The 21,056-nt window shown below is 39.6% G+C and overlaps 1 protein-coding gene across 2 annotated transcripts in view; it reads left to right on the top strand.

Annotated features, from left to right (window-relative positions):
- The first annotated feature begins 593 nt into the window (after positions 1-593).
- Positions 594-21,056, top strand: part of LOC139936157 (uncharacterized) — a 24,519-nt gene continuing 4,056 nt past the window's right edge. For both annotated transcript variants that reach the window (XM_071930912.1, XM_071930920.1), the window contains exons 1-15: positions 594-715; positions 3,199-3,369; positions 4,393-4,536; positions 6,040-6,086; positions 6,417-8,635; positions 8,767-8,832; positions 8,985-9,050; positions 9,992-10,174; positions 11,115-13,657; positions 14,607-14,805; positions 15,179-15,328; positions 16,610-16,726; positions 17,509-17,697; positions 18,975-19,037; positions 20,256-20,375. In XM_071930912.1, coding sequence (XP_071787013.1) covers positions 3,248-3,369; positions 4,393-4,536; positions 6,040-6,086; positions 6,417-8,635; positions 8,767-8,832; positions 8,985-9,050; positions 9,992-10,174; positions 11,115-13,657; positions 14,607-14,805; positions 15,179-15,328; positions 16,610-16,726; positions 17,509-17,697; positions 18,975-19,037; positions 20,256-20,375 — 6,228 coding nt within the window. In that variant the 5' untranslated portion in view covers positions 594-715; positions 3,199-3,247. The remainder of the gene's footprint in view (positions 716-3,198; positions 3,370-4,392; positions 4,537-6,039; positions 6,087-6,416; positions 8,636-8,766; positions 8,833-8,984; positions 9,051-9,991; positions 10,175-11,114; positions 13,658-14,606; positions 14,806-15,178; positions 15,329-16,609; positions 16,727-17,508; positions 17,698-18,974; positions 19,038-20,255; positions 20,376-21,056) is intronic.

Here is a 21,056-nt window from a genome sequence, read left to right as displayed (position 1 = left end):
ATAAATGTTTGTTTTGTTCTATACAAATTTAATTTTGATTTACAGTCATTTCTTTTGAACCACACACCAACAGTTTCGAATCCCCTTGAACCAGATTATTCTCAGTTATCTCTTTTAAAATCCCATCCCACCCGCACAGTTTCGAAACAACAGAAGTATTATTTTGTGTAAAAAAATACTCGCGAACTCCCTATTGAAATCCAGCTCCGCCCCGCTCCCATTGAGAATATTATTCTCCAGATCCAGCTCATCAGAGATTTTTGTTTTAATTATGGGCCATGTGCGAATTGGCAACTAAGGCTACGGCTGAGTCTCCGCGGTGCCATCATCCACGCGTTGAAGTATGGGACTTCGTTAGCAACACCGTTAGTAACAGTCGTAGCCGTTATCTGTAGCCGCAAATTCGGATACGGTCGGCGCCGCGACCGGGCGGCTGCTGCATGCGCGCACCGTGTACATCTTTTCGAAACCACGGCTTGCGCTTGGGCTCAGGCTCTTTGAAAGCGTGTGCCACTGCCAGAGGATACAGAGCCCAAAACAAGCGGGCCCGGCCTCCTAATCTGTAACCGTAGTTTCCAAAAGGGGCAATCAGCTGAGGTTTCTGGGAATCTAGCACTGCCCATGCTGCTGAATGATGGCGCATGTCTCATCACCACAGGTACAAAACTAGCGCCGGAAGACGTCTTGATTTTCTTCCTACAAAAACAATATGATGGTAATAATTTCAAATGTATGAACCACGAGTCTGACGTGACATTATCCTGTTGTTGTTTATATGAAGTTAGTGTTGATTTCAGTCAGGGCTTTCCTCTTAGTCTTGCAAGTTTGCGACTGGTGGGTGCCGAAGTGTCCTTGCTAAATGTGATTGCTTATTGGGGTTTGTGCCTTGTATTGTGATGCCTTTAACTTTATTGTGAGGTCCTGTTATCACGGTATATTAGGGCCCTTCTTTGAATTGGAAGAGAAAATGATGCCATAAATATCAACTGATGCCCTAATTACCTTCATTTGTTTATATAAGAGGTATGCAAACACATATTAAAACTTGATGGACATTGAAATTTTCGCACCACACACCGATCTTTGATGACTTCAATCATGGAGCTGGAGGAATCTTCCATGCTTCAACAGCATCCCATTTGTTTTGAGTTTTTCCTGTTTTCGAGGCAAACAAGAAAAATGGTTTCCCGGTGAAGCCATACGTGTAAGAAACATCTGCAGTGACTACAAGAATTCTTAGCCCACCTTGTTGAGCTGTCAATGGCTACGCTGTTATAACATCGGTCTCATCACTGTCAGGCGGAGCCATTAATTAACAGCTCCACAAGGTGGGCTAAAGTATTCTATGAGACTCTGTGTATGACTCTATAGCCAGAAGTTGTCTTCCTTTTATAATAAAAAAAAAATTATGACATTTTAAAAATTACCATGGTAATTTGCAAAAAATAAACTATTAAATAAAAAGGTGGGAATAACTACTGGCTTTAAATTCTGAATTTTTTCCTCTTTTTTTTTCTCAACATTTATAATAAAGCGTATAAAATAAACAGTGATAATTGAATCACCGGAAAAGTTTCCGTATGGTGCCACCACTTTTTCATTCGATATGAAATAATATAGTATCTAATTTACCTCAATGAGATATCCCTTTTTGTAAAAATTAGTGAAAAAGTGGTGGCGTCATACGGAAAGTTATCCGAATCACCTATACTACTATAGCCAACGTTTGAATTTTAATATTAATACTACTATTGATATGTGGGTAAAAAAAATGCTCAAAATATTAGAAAGTGGTATAATAAGGCACATGGCTTCTAAAGCCTCTGTATTTTTTATTCCAAAATGCTCAGCAGAAAATTCAGTCACATGATTTGATTGGCATGAATTGTAAATTGAAAAAGAATTGTAAATTGAAAAAGTGGGCAATTTTTTGTATGTGGCCCCAACATTATGAAACATTTTTGTACCTTGTAGAAATGCTTAAAATACCAATACTTTTTGCAGTTGCAAGTGCAACTTACCAGTGGATCCTTACAAGTTTCAAAGTTTTGGTCAAGGGAGACTGAGACTCTTTGCTTGGCAAGTCAAACCACAAACATTTTATGTAGGGACTGTTTACATCGCGCACAGAGAGGTAAAAGATTTGCTTTGATTTTAGAGACACCTTGAAAACAGGACGTCCTACGATATGGCTCTCTTTATGTAGTAGAAATGTACGGACGTGTCGTGTAAACACTTGTCACAAGACATGCATGCACGCTGCACTGCATGGTGTTATTGTATTGTCCCATGCATATCAATATCATGAACAGGATGAAGGTAGAAATTGCCAATAAACAGTTGTTCCGCCCCAACTCAACTTTATAATCTTCCCATCCATAGTTCCGAGTTGGGACTAGACCCAGTTCAGTTACTGTGGCGCTCCTTCTTTTTTTCTCTCGAAATTTGTCATATCGATCGGTCATCGTACCATGGAGGTAGCCTCCATGGTCATCCGTAGGAACGATAATGACCAAAGTTGGGACGTCAGTTTTGAATGAAATAATTGCTTAGGTGGGCATTTAGGGACCAGTCTTAAATTAGAGCATGTGCAGGTAACTACAGGTAGCTATAGTTGGGACGATTGTCAAGTTGGGGCAGAAAAGTGTTACTATGGCTCTCTTTTTAACATAGGTGGTCTTAGCTGTTGGCTGTCATAATAGTCGCCAATAATGAGTATGATATTTAAGGGCAATGACAAAGTAGAGCCAACAGCCCAACAAGGTGGGCTACTGAGTGGCTGGGATGTATCACCTTCCTCCACCATAGTTCTTCTCATAGTTCTAGGAGTAGTCACTGGTGATGTAGGGTCCAAGTGAATGATCTGTAGGGTTAGTTGTCACCTCAAGTTTAACATTATAGTCTTAGTTTCCTATGTATGATTATGAATGTAGCCTGCTTGAGGTGTAATTGTTGCAGTTGACACAAAGAATTAATGAGAACAAAACAGAATTGTATTATGTATTGTTGTCTGTTGTGTTCTTGATGTCAAATGGACATCTGCTTGGTCAGTTGCATAATTTTTGTTGTTGGTGCCATTAAGAATAATTAAAATTGATGTTTTCAAAATATGCTCCTAGAACTGTTATTGTTTACAGCACATGATACCAAGTTCATGAGACGAGGTCTAAAACACAAAATGTTGTCTTTGTTTTCTAGCTTTTACTGGTATTGAGCCACGACCAGCAGTGAAACAACCAGCATCAAGATGAGTACTGAGCAGTCGTTGATGTGCCCCACGTGTAAGCTGGACTACACTACATGGGGACAGTATGAGGAACATTTCTGGTCATTGATCCACCATAAACAGCTGGAAAATCAATATGGCAGGTCAGAATGGTGTACTTTTATTGTTTTTGTAAACAAACATAAAACCCAACCTTCAGACCATCAGTCGTTGTTACGCCCCAACTTGATAATTTTCCCAACTATAGTTGGGACTGGTCCCAACTTGAGTGTTAAGGTATGGGCGTCCCAACTATAGTTGGAGCGTCCGAACTACAGTTGGGACAGTAATGCAGGGTACCAGGGCATTTATGAATGGGAACAAGAGAAGTGACTCGTTCTTAAACGTCCGTTTAAAACCTTGTAGGCTCGTTGACATGCGATAAAGGCCCTCATCACACGGCAACGACCCTGCCGGCTGCCGGCTCTTAACAGCCATTAAAGGGTCTATGTACTTTTTGTTCGACAAAACACACATTGTCCACAGATTTACATTAAACTTACACCGTTTGAAGATAATGATAGTACAAAGCTTCCCTGAGAATATTACTTGCAGAGGTGCTGTTGTTTTTTGAGGAGTGAGTAAAACAATGTCATGAAAATAATTTTCGTCTCAGTGATCATGAGACGATAATTATTTTAGCATGTAAAAACGTATTTTCATGACATTGTTTTACTCATTTCTCAAAAACTACAGCACCTCAGCAACTAATATTTTAAGGTACGCTTTCTACTGTCATTATCTTCAAACGGTGTAAGTTTAATGTAAATCTGTGAACATTCTGGGATTTTTTGTTACAAAAAGTACCCAAATCCTTTAAAGAACTCGTCGCTACCCTTTAATTCCCTTATTAAATATGAGGCTATCATCATTGCTGAAATACAATCTGAGGGAAATCTGTGCTGAGCAGCACAGTGTATTTTGCTTGGAGTGCTGGACTTGTTAGTTCTGGGCAGGCCCTCATACATGCAGGTCAAAAGCAGCACCCTGATTTCCAAAACACGCCCAACAGTAATACATGTTCTGTCACAGTTTAAAATTACGACATGCATTTTCTCATTAAGATTTTGAAAAAACTTTGAAATCTTCACTCTCTCTCTCTGTTTTTTGTTTGTTTTTGTTTACAGTGGACAGATGCACATATGTAGTTTATGTAATTCCCAGGCTGACTCTCTATCATCTTATGCCAAGCACCTCGTCAGTGATAACCATCGCAGTGCTATAAAACATCGGAGACGATCTAAACAGCTTCAAGAAGAGCAAAACCAAAGGTATGCTGAACAAGATATATATTTTGTGTTATATTTGATTTTTGTTTAAAGTGCTTTAACTCTTGGTGTCACAGCACTTTTTGAGGAAAGTATAAAAAATGAAAAACCAATAACTAAATGTTTGGGTCTGAGAAGCAGGGCTCGAAATTTACACTGGACTTCAGGCCCAAGACCAGTGCAGGCCTGACTCTTTATGGAGGCAATGAAGGCAATAACCTCTATGCCCCCTGGTCAATGCCTTGGTGCCCTTGAAATGCTCCAGTAGAAATTTACAATTTCCTTGTAGGGTGCCCTATTTTCTACCTCCATGCCTATACCATGGAGAAAATGCCTTGGTGCCCTTGTCCTTTCAAAAATGTAAACATACAGACCTGCAGTGTTTTTTTTTTTTTCGTTTCTGTTGAGTAAAAAAGTGTTGCCCAAAAGATTTCTGTTTGCGTAAAGAAATAATTCTCATAGTTCATTCATTTATTTATTAGTGAGTCAGGTCTTGTAACAAATTTGATGGTCCAGTACAAATTTTAAGCTGCAGGAATTGTGCACCAAATTTGATCCCTGAGCAATATGATGAAACTGCGTGTCAAAGACAGAACAGGAAGACCAGCTTTAAAAAATGACATCCAAAACCCATACCAATAAATTAACTACTGCTGGTCTGGAACTTCATCTTTGAAAGTACAAGGTTGTTTTCATTTTGTGAAAATCACTTCCATTGGAAAGTCTTCAATGCATTGAACACATTTGGTAATTGTCAAAGACCAATGTCCCAACATAAGCATAAAATAACAACAAGCCTGAAAATTTGGGCTCAATTGGTCATCAAAGTTGCGAGGAAATGATGAAAGAAAAAACACCATTGTTTGACAAATTTTTGTGCTTTCAGATAGGAATTAAAGACTTCTGGCTAGAAGTCTTTTAATATTTTAGTGAGAAATTACCTCTTTCTTAAAAACTACTTTACTTCAGAGGGAGTCGTTTCCCTCTCAAATGCTCGTTTACCAAATCAGTTAAAATTTAAAGTTAAAATTTTTTTTGAGGAGTGCTTACCAAACGTGTACCTTCCCTTTAAAGGCACTGGACACTTGGTAATTACTCAAATAAGTTGTTAGGATATAAACTCCCTCTGAAGTAACGCACTGTTTTTGAGAAAGGTGATTTCTCACTCAAATAATAAAAGACTTAAGCTGAGTTAGCTATGCATCTCTTGAAAGCACACATATTATTTTTGTTTAATTATCATCTTGCAACTTTGATGGACCAATTGAGCCACAATTGTCACAGGTTTGTTATTTTATGCACATGAAGGGACACACCAAGTGAGAATACTGATCTCTAAAGTGTCCAGTGCTTTTAAAGTCTATGGGAAAGTACTGAATGTACGCACACATTGTAGTATGGGGTAAGTTGTAGCAGACCAATCTCTCATTCTACCTAGAGATGGCTGCTGCATAGTATATATTTCAGAACACTTGTTTCTGATAACGGTTACCTACTTGATTACAGACAACTCAGAGCGGTGGGTCCAAGTTACAGTCAACAAACTTACCCAGGTTGGTATACATTCGTTAACTCATTTGTAATTATCAATTTTAAATCTTATAAGGTAAATATTTGTTTTCTCGGTCAATTTCATCAAATGAACAGCCAATTTAACCTCCATGATTTATTTTTAATTTTGCGCCAAATCGAGTGCTACTGAAAAGGTCATTAATTATTTTTTGCATTTGTCAATTGTACTGTTGCGTCATTAGTGTTGAGTAATCTTTCATTATAAAATCACTCTTGATAAGTTTATATTACCAATTAGATACTCTGTAGGCATACGATTGGAATTCATCTGCAATAATCAATTTTTTTTACCACCCCCCCCCCTTCCCAAGGAGGATGGATGAAGGGATCTTGGCAGCCAAATCAAAGAAATGTAAGGCCCCAATATTTCCATGGCAATCATTACAGCAACTCGTCCCAGAATAGGACGTGGAGTGCCAAGATGGATTTTGAAGCACCACAGAAAAAAGTGACTGGCCCGTACTCGTCGTCAATGAATTCTTCATCACAAAGTTCATTCGCAAGAAAAAGCAGGTGGGATCAACCATTCACAAAAAATTCAGCAAGAACAAGTAGGTGGGACCAACCAGAAGGAAGCTTTCAAACGACAAATCCTAGTTCAGTGAAGCAGACAGCTATAGCGAGCACTGGCAAGGGAACGTGTAAAACTGGAGTAACAAGATCAGCTATTGAGGTAGAAGGTCAGAGTTCAGGGGTCAACTCATCTTTGAAACAGAACAACACCAAGGGAAACCCCCTCAGCACCACTATCAAAGCAACTTCCAAAGTGATTCAAACCAATCATCTCTCTAAAAACAGTTCTGTACCGAAGTCGTCTTCACATTCAGTATCCAGTAAAGTAAAAGATACTATACTAACCGATACATATAGGAAATCAGGTCTAAGCAGACTTACAGTGTGTGAAAGTTCTTGTACAGGAGATCTGGACAAGAATGGAAAGAAAAGGAGTTGTAGCTCTGAGAGTGATAAAACTCTCAAGTATCAGAAAACTCAACCAAGCACAAGCACACCAGCCACCGGTGAGAGTACTGTAGTAAAGAATTCAGCGAGTGGATTGAAAAGCTCAAAGTCTGAAGATAAGCAAGGACAAGAGAAGAGTACTGACCAAAAGAAAAGCACTTCAAGGCAAGAAAAGACAAGTGAACTATTGGTTGCCGATAAGAGTGAAAATAGAACAAACGCCAACAGCCAAAGCAATGTGATCAAAAGTGCAACAGAGTCGGGAACGGAATCTGATTTGAAAAAAGCCATGAAAATGAGTGTGTCTCAAACGCCGGATGGAATTGGCAAAGTATCTGCTGCTGGAGAAATAAGCACATCACTGGAGCAAACAAAGAAAGTATTAGATTTGGGTGAAGAAAATGTGATCAAGAAAATAGAAGAAAATCTGACCAGTGATGGGACTTCAAAAACTGACTCAAAAAGTGCACAAACAAAAGCAAGTACAGCTCAGGCATCCAGTACATCTAATAAATCTGAAAAAGGTTCAGAATTAAACTCTGTGGCATTACCAAATTCACCAGTTGATGGGAAATCTCAGAATACTTTGGTTGTTGGAAAAACTCCTCCTGAGGTAACTAGACTAAACCTACCAGAATCAAACCCTGAACTTGGCGAAAAAGACCCCTCGTCACTTGTCATGCCCGGTGTAGCTTCTACTGAGGACCCTCTTGAATCAATTGAACTCAGTGGAGAAGCAAGTGTCACAAGAGTTCAGCTTCCGCCAAGCCTCCGACGAGAACTGACCAAGCTGCTGGTCAAAAGCCAAGGGCCAAGGCCTCGTGTAAATCTGGCTGCTGCACGTAGCAGGCTTCATGCAGGTGAGCACTCTCAGGCCCAGGTGGTTGAGTCCCCAGACAGAATGGTACAGCAGCTTCTAATGAAACTCCTGGACTCTCCAAAGTCACAAGACAGACAAGTACAGCAGATTGAAGAGCTTCAGCGTTTATTGATTCAGGCGTCCAAGAAGGGTAGCGAGCGAGCCCGTTTTGGGGTGCAGCAAATTCCAGAAATCTCCCTGGAAGTTTTAGAATCATTACTGAACAGTGGGCAGCTAATACCGCTGCTCTCTGACGACGGTACACAATCGGATCAAAATCATCCCCTGACATTGCACGCCAATGAACCTGCTGATTCCACAGAACAACTCAACAGACCTTTTCTTGTCAACTCGCCTGTGGATAAGCCCCAACCTGAAAGGGGTACAAAAACTGTCATCAAAGAAGAAAAGGTCGAGTCTGAAACGCATATCAAAACTGAACCTCTATCTCCTGAACCAAACACAGCAACAATCAAATCAGAACCAGATCTGGACACTGCAGCTCCAACTGATGTTGGGTCATCTATTCAAACAATGCCTTCCACACCGCAGACACTAAGCTCAACTGTTCCTCTAGAAGGAGGCAGTAGCACTGACAACATGATTCAAATTACTAATATCAGAAGTCTACCCAGGACTCCGAAGAGTAGAAATCAAAAGGAAGTTTGCAACCTCCCAAAAGAAGCTGACAGTCGACAGCAACCAGTATTGGTAAGTACCCAGTGTTCTTATTTGTTCTGAAATTCATTGCAAATTTTCATTGTAGTATTTTTCTTTTCTCATGAGAAAACGTTATTCGAATCACTGACTGACGCTATTTAAATCTTTCTTGCACCCCCCAGACTGTCAATCCAAAGGAAGTTTGCAAACCTCCAACAGAAGCCGATAAACGACAGCAATCAGTATCGGTAAGTACAGCATTGTTTACACTTGTTCCAAATCATTGCAAATTTCCAGGATGGTATTTTTTTCTTTTTTTTCATGAGAAAACATTATTTAAATCACTGATTGACATTTTTCAAATCATTTCAATGTTAGACGTCTTTCTTGCACCCCCCAGACTATCAATCAAAAGGAAGTTCACAACCCTCCAACAGAAGCCGATAAACTACAGCAACCAATATTGGTGAGTACAATATTGTTCTCACTTGTTCCAAATCATTGCAAATTTCCAGGTTAGTGTTTTTCTTTTCTCGTGACAGGTCGGTTATTTCTTGGGTCTTGTGACGAACTTTAGCCACGAGTCTTTCGAAGGCAGTATTCACAAAATTTCTTGGCATGCAGCTGTACTCTTAAACCGATGTGTAAACAAAATTTTCCAATTCTAGCGCAGTGTCTTACCAGCTAGACCACTGAGATTACCTGGTAGCTAGAGAGGCAGTTCGAATCCTATGTTTTAGAAGCAGGTACCTCAATGAATTAAGAGATGTTAAATTTGCATCAGGGAAAACAAATATAGTTATTTTGTTATACCCATACACCAATAGGTGTTAGCACTGTATACTCGGTACTTTTTTGAGTTCTGTGAAAAACATTACAGTCATATTACTTGGGTGGGATTCAAACCCACGACAGAATTGTTGCTAAAATATAGAATTTGTCTGCCTCTAGCTACTGGGCAACCTCGGTGGTCTAGTTGGTAAGACATTAAGGCAAATTTTTCCCTGGCCCAATGCAGTGGATGTCTGGTAAACTTTGCAGAAAATAGACCAATCCGTTAGGCTCGGCCCACAGCACATGTGTGACCAAGAACGCTTGAGCCTCTCCTATGCCAACTCTGCACAACTCTGCCACGCGCGCCAAGCATATGCGCAAGCATGTCAGACTTTTGGTTGGGGCGCAGCTTAATGGATAGGTCTATTCAACTAAAAAAAAACAATGGATAAAATTTTATGTGGCTAAAAATATCAATCAATAGTTCATTGCATTCACTATTAGTTTGGCTGTACACCTTGTGAATGGTCTTGTCTCTAAAATAAAAACCACATACACTAAGATAAAAGGCACTGATTGTAAAGGGCTTTCAAATTAACTCTCTCCATATTGTCTTTTTATCAAAAATTTCAGAAAACACCTCGGAAGAGGAGAACCTCGCAAAAGGATCTGAAAGACATCTTGCTTCAGCTGTCTCTTAAGGAAGAACGCTTTCACAAAAGGCTGATTACAGTAGAGAGTAGCTTAAAAACAACCAAGGAGCTCATCTGCAGGAAACAACAACATTTTAGGAAGCTTAAAGAGCAGAGAAGTAAGGTGAGAATTGCTTTTTATGTTCACGTTATCTGATCACAGAGGCCCCACTAAGGAGGACGAAAACGAGAACAATAAAAAATGCACGCCCTCAATTGGTTGAATAAGTGTGAGCGTATTTTGCGTGGAGCAATTCAACCAATAGAATGTGTTCTCTTTGCATCGTGATCGTTATCGATTTCATTATTGCTGCCTTACAGCATGCAGACAACGTCGGTACTTATCAAGGATCAGTATCTGCACCTGTTTTTGACTCTGTGTACGAAATGACAAAGTTAAAGTTTAAGCTCAATTGGTTAATGGAGTCAAAAGAACATTGTGGAAAAAACCCTCAAATGTTTTCACTTTTTCAAACATCTGGTTTTTGACTTTTCAATAGTCCATCACCATGGTCTTGCAAATAACTGATGGAGTGGGTACTTTTTGTCAGACTATCCATTTTGTTGTGCTACTCAATGCCGGGAATAGACCAATCCATTAAGCTTCGCCCCATTGCGTAATGACCAATCACAACCCATTGCGCCACCAACAAAAGTCTGACAAAATAAAGTCCGACATCCATGGCCGTATGCCTGTGCGCAGAATGGCATTGGAGAGGGTTACATGTTCTTGCTCACTCACTTGACCACTTAAGTGGCACACAATGCAGCTGTGCCTAATGCACCCCCTTTCGTTTGAAATTCATCTTAGTGACTGTAACATGTCAAGGTTCACCATTTCTTCATTCATCAGATTTCACAAGATGTAATAGCCATAAGAACGAAAAAGACTGCAGCTCCTTAAAGAAGCAACAACATCATCACTCATCTCTCCAATGTCTCAGTAGTCACTGATCACAGCATGTCGGAAGAAATGCCAAAAACTCTTTGCCAAGCCTCTTGTCATTTGTATTTCATCACAATCATAGTAACATGTCAAAGTTCACCATTTCTTTATTCATCAGATTTCACAAGATGTAATGGCCATAAGAACGCAAAGACTGCAGCTCCTCAAGGAAGCAACAACATCTTCACTCATCTCTCCAATGTCTCAGAAGTCATTGACCAAATCATGTCGAAAGAAATGCCTAAAACCCACCAGCCAAGTCTCTTCTTGTCGGAAGTCTTCCTCGTGTTCTACACCTGTTAGTGGACTACTGTCAAGTTTGCTTGCCAGATCATCAAGTTCCTGTCCAGTTACCAAACCGTCCAAAAATCATGCAACCAGTGTAGCTTGTACAAACTCTTGTCCTGTCACTAAAGTTTTGTTAAGCGGAAGCTCAGTGAAAGGTAAATCTCAAGGACTTTCTGGTCGAATAGTATTTAAAGGGCCAGTGTTTTCAACTGGAGTTGTCTCTGGTGCTACGCCTGGTAGTAAGTTATCACAGAGTGTTGCTGCGGAATCCTCTCTTCAGAACCCAGTTAAATCTCAAACAACAAAGACAAAATTATCTCTTTCCCGAGCAGTGACCTATACGTACAACAGTCAGACAATTGCTGGAGCTTGTACAACGTCTTATTCAGTCACCAACACTGCTGGGACTTACAAAGTTTCACTTGGGGAAAGCTGCACTCGAGGTAAATCTCAAGGAACTGCTGGTCGAACAGTATTTCAAGGGCCGGTGTCTTCAACTGGAGTTGTCTCTGGTGCTAAAGCTGGAACTAAATTATTACAGAGTATTGCTGCAGGATCCTCCTGTCAGAACCCAGTCAAATCTCGAACAGCTAGTAAAAACCGACCAGTGAAGCATAATTACAATATCCAGAAAACAACTGGAGCTTGTACAAACCCTTATTCTGTCTCCAACAGTACTCCAACAAACAAAGTTTCATCAAAAGCAAGCTCGCTTCAAGGTAAATCTCAAGGACTTTCTGGTGGAACATTGTTTCAGGGCTCAGAGTCAAGTACTCCTGTATCTGCGTCAGGATCTAGCCCATCAAGCTCGTTTAAAGGATCGTTCTTAAAGTTTTTAACTTGTACTCCCCAAAAGAGCAATTCCACTCCAGACTCTGTTGATAAGCCTCAACCAGTCAAGGTGAAACAAGAGCTTATTGATGCGGGAACATCCCTTTCTTGTCCAGTGAACAAACCATGTACAAACCCTTGTTCTGTAGCCAACAGCACTACAACTGATAGCAATTCATTTAGAGAAAGCTCACTTCAAGACAAATCTCAAGGACTTTCTGGTGGAACATCATCAGAGGGATCGGTGTCGAGTACCCCTCAATCTGCCTCAGTATGTAGCTCAGGGAGTGAACCATTTACAAGCTTGTTTAAAGAATCGTTCTTTAATTTTTTAACTTGTACTCCCAAGAAGAGCAATTCCACTCCAGACTCCGTTGATAAGCCTCAACCAGTCAAAGTGAAAGAAGAGCTTATTGATGCGGGAACATCTCTTTCTTGTCCAGTGAACAAATCATGCAAAATCCAAGCAAGTGTAGCTTGTACAAACCCTTGTTCTGTGGCCAACAGCTCTACAACTGATAGCAATTCATTTCGAGAAAGCTCACTTGACGACAAATCTCAAGGACCTGCTGATGGAACATTATTTCAGAGTTCAAAGTCGAGTCCTCCTGTATCTGCCTCAGGATCCTGTCCAGGGAGTGAACCATTAACGAGCTCATCTACAGTATTTGATGTTCCTGTGAACAACACCCATGCAGAGGCCACAACTACAGGTTCTGCCGAGAAGAGCAATACCACTTCAGACTCAGTTGATAAGCCTCAATCAGTCAAAGTAAAAGTAGAACCTACTTATAAAGTGAAGGAAGAGCCGACTATTAAAGTGAAAGAGGAACCTAGGTATCCAGTTAAAGTGGAGCCCACGGATCATGTGAAAGTTGAGCCTACCGATCCAGTGAAAGTTGAGCTTATTGATCCTGGGTATCAAGATGTTGGTGATGCCAGTTTACAAGCTCCTTTAGTTACACTCCCTGAGACAAGTCTTTTTGAACGGTCCAAAAATCCACCTAGTTCTCTTTTTGGGACCAGTACCAGCTCAAACACTCTCCCAGAAACCAGAGTTGAAGGTCAATCAATGGATGAGAAACAAATCATTGAGGACGTTAGCAATACTGAACAGACAAACCAGGATCATCAGGCACCACCGGTAAACAAGAGACGGATTTACCGGGCTTGGAAGGCATCACCAGCATCCAAGAAGGCCAAAACATCTGAAGGATTCGCAACAGCCGAATCACCAGGTAGTGAAGCTAGGTACCCAATAGGGTCTGCTATTGACACATCTACTCTTGAAGTTCCATCTGCTGTCATGAAGTCCCCCGGTTGTACCTCCGTTTGTGAGAAGTGGATACCAGTGCTGAAGCTACGCAAGATTGACCAACAAGTTAATAGACCTATCGTCAAAACAGAAAAAACGCCGTCGAGAACAACTGATAAAGGCAAAGGAAGCTCACCAACTCCTCTTGATTTAAGTGTCTACGACATTTCATCAGACAGTGAAAGTTCTGCCATAGTGGAGCCAATCACAAGGAAAGCCAAATCAAGGTGAATATTTATTTTGATCTCATGTTATTATTTATAAAGCCCTACAAATAAAATGTATAATGTAATCATTAGCATTCAAATTGGCACTATTAAAGGGAAGGTACACGTTTGGTAATCATCAAAGACCAGTCTTCTCACTTGGTGTATCTCAACATATGCATTAAAATAATAAACCTGTAAGAATTTGAGCTCACTTGGTCGTTGAAGTTGCAAGATAAGAATGAAAGAAAAAACACCCTTGTCATACGAAGTTGTGTGCTTTCAGATGCTTGATTTCGAGACCTCATGAGGTTTTGAAATCAAATTCGTGGAAATTACTTTTTTTTCCAGCTCCCCATTACTTGTTACCACATGTAAGGTTTTATGCTAACAATTATTTTTAATAATTACCAATAGTGTCCACTGCCTTTAAATGAGCTGCAGCATTTTTGCAATTTCTGATTCGCAGGTATACAAACTACTTTTTGGGCGTTGAAGCATTTTGGCAACACCACAACAGACCCATTGCATTAGCCACCACCTCTGAGGTCAAAACAATGGAAACGTGTTGGCCTATAATAATAATAATAACAATAATAATAAAGAGAGATTTATAAAGCGCAAAAACAATAGCAGAAAGAATCTGCTTCAAGGCGCTGGAAAAGAACAACAATAGAGTTGAAACCAACGGTTCTTCATAGAACCACCCCAACTCATTAGAGATAGTCATTACATGGTGTTACCGCAAACCTTTCCATATTGTATTTCCATTACGCAAAGTTTCAAATCCTACTTAACAACAATAAAACTCACCGAGGTACATGAATGCCTATCATAATCATTGATAGGTCTTCATTTACCCCGTTGAGGGCGCTGGTTTGGGCTTGTGACGACACATACAAGGGGGTCAATTGTACAATTGCAACAAATGACACTTCGTATGAATATCCTTTTTTTTTTTTTATTGCAGCGTCCGTAAAGTCCCGAAGCTGAGTGCATTGAGAACACACTCTCCATCACCAAGATCTTCATATGAGCAGCAAAGCATCCCCGGTGCAAAGTGTGGCATATTTCGTGCTCATAGCAAGTCTGTCCAAGGGATGTGCAGTGTCAAGGGGAAATTGTGCACGGTTAGCGCAGACTCCACAGCAAAACTCTTCAGTATTAAGGTGAGCATTGAAATTAGAAGTTTACTTACCATTGTCTCTCACCATGTTTTCACATTGATCCTAATTCAACTGATGTCATCTTCACAAAATCAAGATGCCCATACCATGATAAAGGTCTATTACCTGGCTACCACAGCGGCCATGACCTCTGTTGACCCTGGTATTGGTTTGTGTCCCTTCAAAATTTACCAAAGACCTTTTAGCAAGTACCCATTGCGCAAGCTCTAACTTCATACGGTCGCACCAAGTATTTGCGATAAGGTCTATAGACTTAAAGAGTTTCCAATAAAGTGTCCTTTGCAAAACGAAAATGGCAGTGCCTTCTCAAAGCTGATATTCAAGCCCTGATGCCTGTATGTATTTTTCACTGTAGCACTTCAGTCGTTACAAAGTTTTCAAAGGTCACCGCGACAGCGTGAATTGTGTTTCAGCGTGGAGTTCTAAAGACCCAGATACTCAGGTTACAAGCTCGTATCTGTTTACAGGCTCTAGCGATGGAAACATCAGAATGTACAGTATGCAGGTTAGTAAAAAAGATAATAGTGATAATTTTGTTTTCCATTTTGATCTCCTCTGTATATAGAAAGGTTTGCGGTAACACTATGTAATGACTATCTCTAATGAGTTGGGGTGGTTCTTAAAAGAACCGTTGGTTTCAACTCGACTTTTCGATCAGTATGCTCTGATCGTATTCTGGAGAAAAAAATGAAAAAAAAAAAAAAAGTAGAGTTCAGAGCTGCCAACTGTTGATACGGCAGAAAATTTCCCTGATAATAAACCATAAAGTACTTGTTCTGATGAACAAATCAACAAAAAATTCCCTGATTATGGAAACATTCTGTGAATGTAATTCTAAATATCTTCTTGAATGTTGCAAAACAAAAAAATCACTCCAACTGGAAGTTGCAAAAGATGCCAGCCCTTACAGTGCGAGTTAAAACATAAGCGGGCCCTTTTTTCTGTAGAATTTCTCTCTGTTGAACTCCCTAATTCTTCTGTTGTCTCCCAGCTTTCTTGAAGGCTGTGAAGGTGTCATTAAGGGGTAGAGGTCATGGTTCCATAAGATTTTTCCAAAACCTAAAGTTTCACTTATTTGTGGTGATGAGGACAAACCAAAAATCCTCTAAAATACAGTAAACCTGTAAAATTGGGGAGAGGGGTGGGTCCGTTCTTAAAATTGCCATCACTTAAGCATGGTTCGTACAAATGTTATTTTTGACGTCACAGCTAATTTTTTGCTGCAATTAATTGGCAGAAGTTGAGCACAGCTCAACTCTTCTGAATTACTCGTTGTTAATTTGTGATGTCAAAATTTGTAGCGCATTAGCATTCACATAATTGCAGGAAGTATGAACCGGGCTTAAAGGGTCTATCATGTCTTTGCACCTTTTGTAGGACAAAAAAACACAATGTCCACAGATTTACACAGTTTGAAGATAATGATGATAGAATGCTTCCCTGAAAATATTACAGGCTAAGGTGCTGTAGTTTTTGAGAAATGAGTAAAACAATGTCATAGAAATAATTTTTGTCTCAGCGATCATGAGTGAAAAGTATTTGCATTACATTTCTCAAAAACTACAGCACCTCAGCAACTAATATTTTACGCTTTCTACTATCATTAACTTCAAACTGTGTAAGTTTAATGGTAATCTGTGGACATTGTGTTTTGTTTTACAAAAAAGTACCAAAATGCTTTAAGTGGGGATTTTTCCAGTCTTTGATGACACAGAGAGACTTCAAAAGAAAAACTATACTTCTGCTTCTATGTAATCAAACCAATGTTTTTATTTTCCCCCATCAGATATTTGCCTGTGAGAAGGTCATCTGTTGTAATTCTCGAGTCACATGTTTTTTATTGCGATCAGAAACTCTGTATGCGGGGCTTGCAAATGGTTGTGTCACTGTAATTAACCTAAAGGTACGTAGTTATCCAATTATGTTATGGATGTTTTTTAAATCAAAAAATGGGTTTAAATTATATAGAAAGGGAAGAGCTGTATCAGCAGTTGTTAAACTGTAGTATTAAGATGACGCTAAGAGGCATTGGACACCTTTGGTAATTGTCAAAGACCAGTCATCTAACTTAGTGTATCTCAACATATGCACAAAATAACAACCCGGTGAAAATTTGAACTCAATTGGTCGTTGGGAGTTGCAAGATAATAATGGAAGAAAAACACCCTTGTCACACGAAGTTGTGTGCTTTCAGCTCCTTGATTTTGGGACCTCAAAATCTTATTCTGAGGTCTCAAAATCAAATTCATATATTTTAGTTGAAAATGACTTCTTTATTAAAAACTATGTTACTTCAGGGGGAGCCGTTTCTTACAATGTTTATACTATCAACAGCTCTCCAGTGCTGCATGCATGTTGTGCATGCAACAAAATAATGCCTACAGGGGTGTCTTGTAATTAGTGAGTAGTGATTGAAAACAACTAAATTTGCCTTTGGAAATACATCCAATGGAACACGCACTTCGCAATTTTGACAAATTTTATTCTTCAAAATAGCTGGCTGTGTTTTGTCATAAAATGGTTCATCACACAAAATTTGAACATTGCCATCAACTTTTTTGTCAGCTCTGCCAATCCTGTATATAACACCTGTGAACTTCACTGTGCTATTGCAATTTACATGAACTTGCTTTTACATCTGTCTCTTTTCTCTTTACTTTGATATTCTCTTGTTTGCTTAATTAGGATTTCACAACGGAGACATTTCAATGCAAGACAGATATCATCATTCAGTGTATGATCACAGCCAAATATGAGGGAGAAGTCTGTCTGGTAAATGCCTATTCAGATAACACAGTGGGTGTGCATGCTTTGGCTGATGGCAAACAGCATCTCGTCCTCCGAGGACACACCCGACCCGTACTCTGCTTGGGGGTAAGTCTTTCTTTTGAGGGTTACAACTTGGAGCAAGTTCGAGTGCACATAATGGCCAACTAATGGTTGACTCAAACCAAGGCTGGTCCAGCTTTGGTTGACTGCTGTGGTCGACCATTTGGAACCAGCCTCGGGACCATGGTTTCTTCCGTTGTGCTGATAGCATGTTCAATGCTATTATGTGGGAAGCACAGAAGGGGACCAGTGACACTATAGTGAAAAGGCTTAGGGCAATACCGATGGTTGACTTGAGTTCTAAATGAGTCCTTTGATTGAGTACGTCACTGCACACATGTACGTTGCTATTCAGTGGTCAATCACGGGTCGACTAAACATGTGCACCCAAAAATGCTCTTGGTTTTAAAGTAAAATAAACTACTGGTTAAAGGTAGGGTCATCGTATGTTTTTTGTCATGTAATAAGGGAATCAAAGTGTGTTGAATCGGTTTTCAACTAGTGGTTTAAACCCGCCGAGGCCTGGTTCTTGGATAATTTACCTCGACTTTGTCTCGGTTAAATTATCAAGAACCAGACCTCGTTGGATTTTAACCACTAGTTGAAAACCTCTTCACCACACATTGATTCCCATTCATAAATACCTTTTTGGTAAAAAAAAATCAACATTTTTTGGTAAAAAGTAAAATAAGTGCAAACATTATAATTGTTCAAGTATTTCTTTCAACACAACCCCTCCGCGTATCGCTTGATGTGGCACAACTGTCCCGGCCGTTGCTCTCGACCAATAGGAATGAAGTAACTGTCTTACAAACACAGGTGCAAGCTCACTTTTTACTGGTCATAAACAAAGGTTTATACACACCCACGTGACGCGCTCTCCACCAATAGGAATAGCGAAACTGTCTGAGGTATTCATGAATGCTGATTTATAGACAAAATTGTAAATAAAAATACAATAAAGGTCACCTCAGGAAGATATGTTAATACTTAGTAATACTATTTTGGATTACTATCAATGAGAATAACATCTTGAGATTACTATCAATGAGAATAACATGCGTGTGATTTTTTCCACAATATTAGGAAATTATTGTTAAAACAGCCGTAGATTTCACAAAGAGTTAGCACTCGTCTTACTCGAGTTACAATGTAGGATGAGTAACTCGTCCTAACTTAGGATTAGTCTTTAGGTCTGCATGCTACAGTGCAGGGTTGGGACTCGTCCTAAGCCCTAAGATTAGTCTTAAGTTAGGAAAAGTTTTGTGAAATCGACTAATTCAGTTTTTGTTTGTAATGTTTTTATTTTTGGTCTTACCAAGGTGTTTGACCATCATGTGTACAGTGGATCTGCAGACAGGAAAGTAATGATACATGACATCAGGGTAGGTTTTATTTTCCAAAATGCAAGATTCAATTTGAGTACTGCTATGTAGGATTTTAAATTTTAAAGACGTCCATTGTCTTGGAGTAGACTGTGCAAGTCTCATGCCTATTTAAAATCTTCTGGAATCTAGTTGGTCTTGGTAATTATTTATCTTTTGTCCAGTCTCACTCATGCATAATGTCCATGTCCCTGGTGTTTGTTTGTGTACATTTTTGTGTAAATTGTCAAATCTTTAGGGAAGAAGAAAAAAAAAGCTTTTGCTTCTTCTTTTTCCTACATGTGAATGTCAAACTGTTTTCTATTTATTGTTCATTAACTTGATTTTTCCTTTGTACCAGTTATTATATGTTATCACAATGTATTGATTGATGTTGACATGAAGTAAATGTACCTGAAATGAAAACCATATTGAGTTTTACATTTGCACATTTCTGTTTTTTAAAATACTTTAGTTTAACATAGCTTATGGCTATCAAGATTCTATCATATTAACTTGTTACCACATGAGTTCTGGATGCTCTATAGACCTTATGCATTGCAGCATCCAGCCGCCATCTTAGAGGTAAAATGATGACAAAACAATCAAAACGCACAGAGTTGTACGAGCGTCGCACAGGTTTGGCCAATGAACCTTTTTTACTTGAGGGCGCCCTACTAATATGACATATGCATCAGGTCTATTGCATGGTTTTTCTTATCAACCAGTCAGTCTAACTGAGATGGATGGTTGATTCATTGGGATTCAATAGAGGTAAAATGATGACAAAACAATCAAAACGCACAGAGTTGTACGAGCGTCGCACAGGTTTGGCCAATGAACCTTTTTTACTTGAGGGCGCCCTACTAATATGACATATGCATCAGGTCTATTGCATGGTTTTTCTTATCAACCAGTCAGTCTAACTGAGATGGATGGTTGATTCATTGGGATTCAATAGAGGTAAAATGATGACAAAACAATCAACACGCACAGAGTTGTACGAGCGTCGCACAGGTTTGGCCAATGAACCTTTTTTACTTCTAGATGAGGGCGCCCTACTAATATGACATATGCATCAGGTCTATTGCATGGTTTTTCTTATCAACCAGTCAGTCTAACTGAGATGGATGGTTGATTCATTGGGAGTCAATAGATTGGAAAAAAGATTAAAGTTTTGAATAAAATGCCTGGGTTTTTAGCCTTTAACTTTGTTTTTAAATTTTGTGTTTGAGTTAGACAGGGGTACGGACTAAAACCATCAAACACCATGGGAGTGCAATAACAGCCTTAATTGTTGGTACTCCGTACTTGATTACCGCTTCATTGGATAAGAAAATACGTCTCTTCAGTGCAAAGGTGAGTGAATATAAACACAAAGGCACAAGTTGTTTTCCCAAGAGATCCTCTTCTGTGACAACTGTTGGTCAAGCACAATGTAACCACATGGGCACAATTTCATGGCATGACTGCTTACCGTAAGCAAAGAATCGGCGCTTACGGAAGCAGGACATTCTGAAGTATCATCGAGTGTATGTGCCGAGTCAGAAGGGAATTTTGCATACTCCTGGCTACTATGCATTCTTCGCGTACACAGGTAGCGCAGACATTCCGCGCTTGCACAGTAAGCAGAGAATGGGGATCATAAGTGCAAAGTTTAGTGGTAAGCAGAGACATGAAACTGGGTCCAGTTCTTTTCAGAATCACCATGACTCATAAGTCGCATTCGTAGTGGTTAAATATTTACAAGAAACCATGGGTAACATTCCAATGGGTAAATCTTACCGATGTCCGCACTTTGATTATTTGATGTAGGTAAACTAAACCAAACCATGGTGAAACAAATCGGCTGAACAAATATATACACAAAAGGGGGGCTATGCCAGTGCCGCCCAGTGACTTTTATTCAGATGTGACAAAATACTTGACTCGACTTTTAAAAACCATGGTTGAAGAGAAATCAAAGCATAGATAAGGAATACAAAAAAATGCAAGGAAAGGGACTCACTCTCTGAGTTCTGTTCACCGGTGTGACAACAA

Source organism: Asterias amurensis, chromosome 1, assembly GCF_032118995.1.
Source record: "Asterias amurensis chromosome 1, ASM3211899v1".
In the NCBI taxonomy this organism is placed as follows: domain Eukaryota; kingdom Metazoa; phylum Echinodermata; class Asteroidea; order Forcipulatida; family Asteriidae; genus Asterias; species Asterias amurensis.
This window is presented reverse-complemented; position numbering and strand designations above follow the sequence as displayed.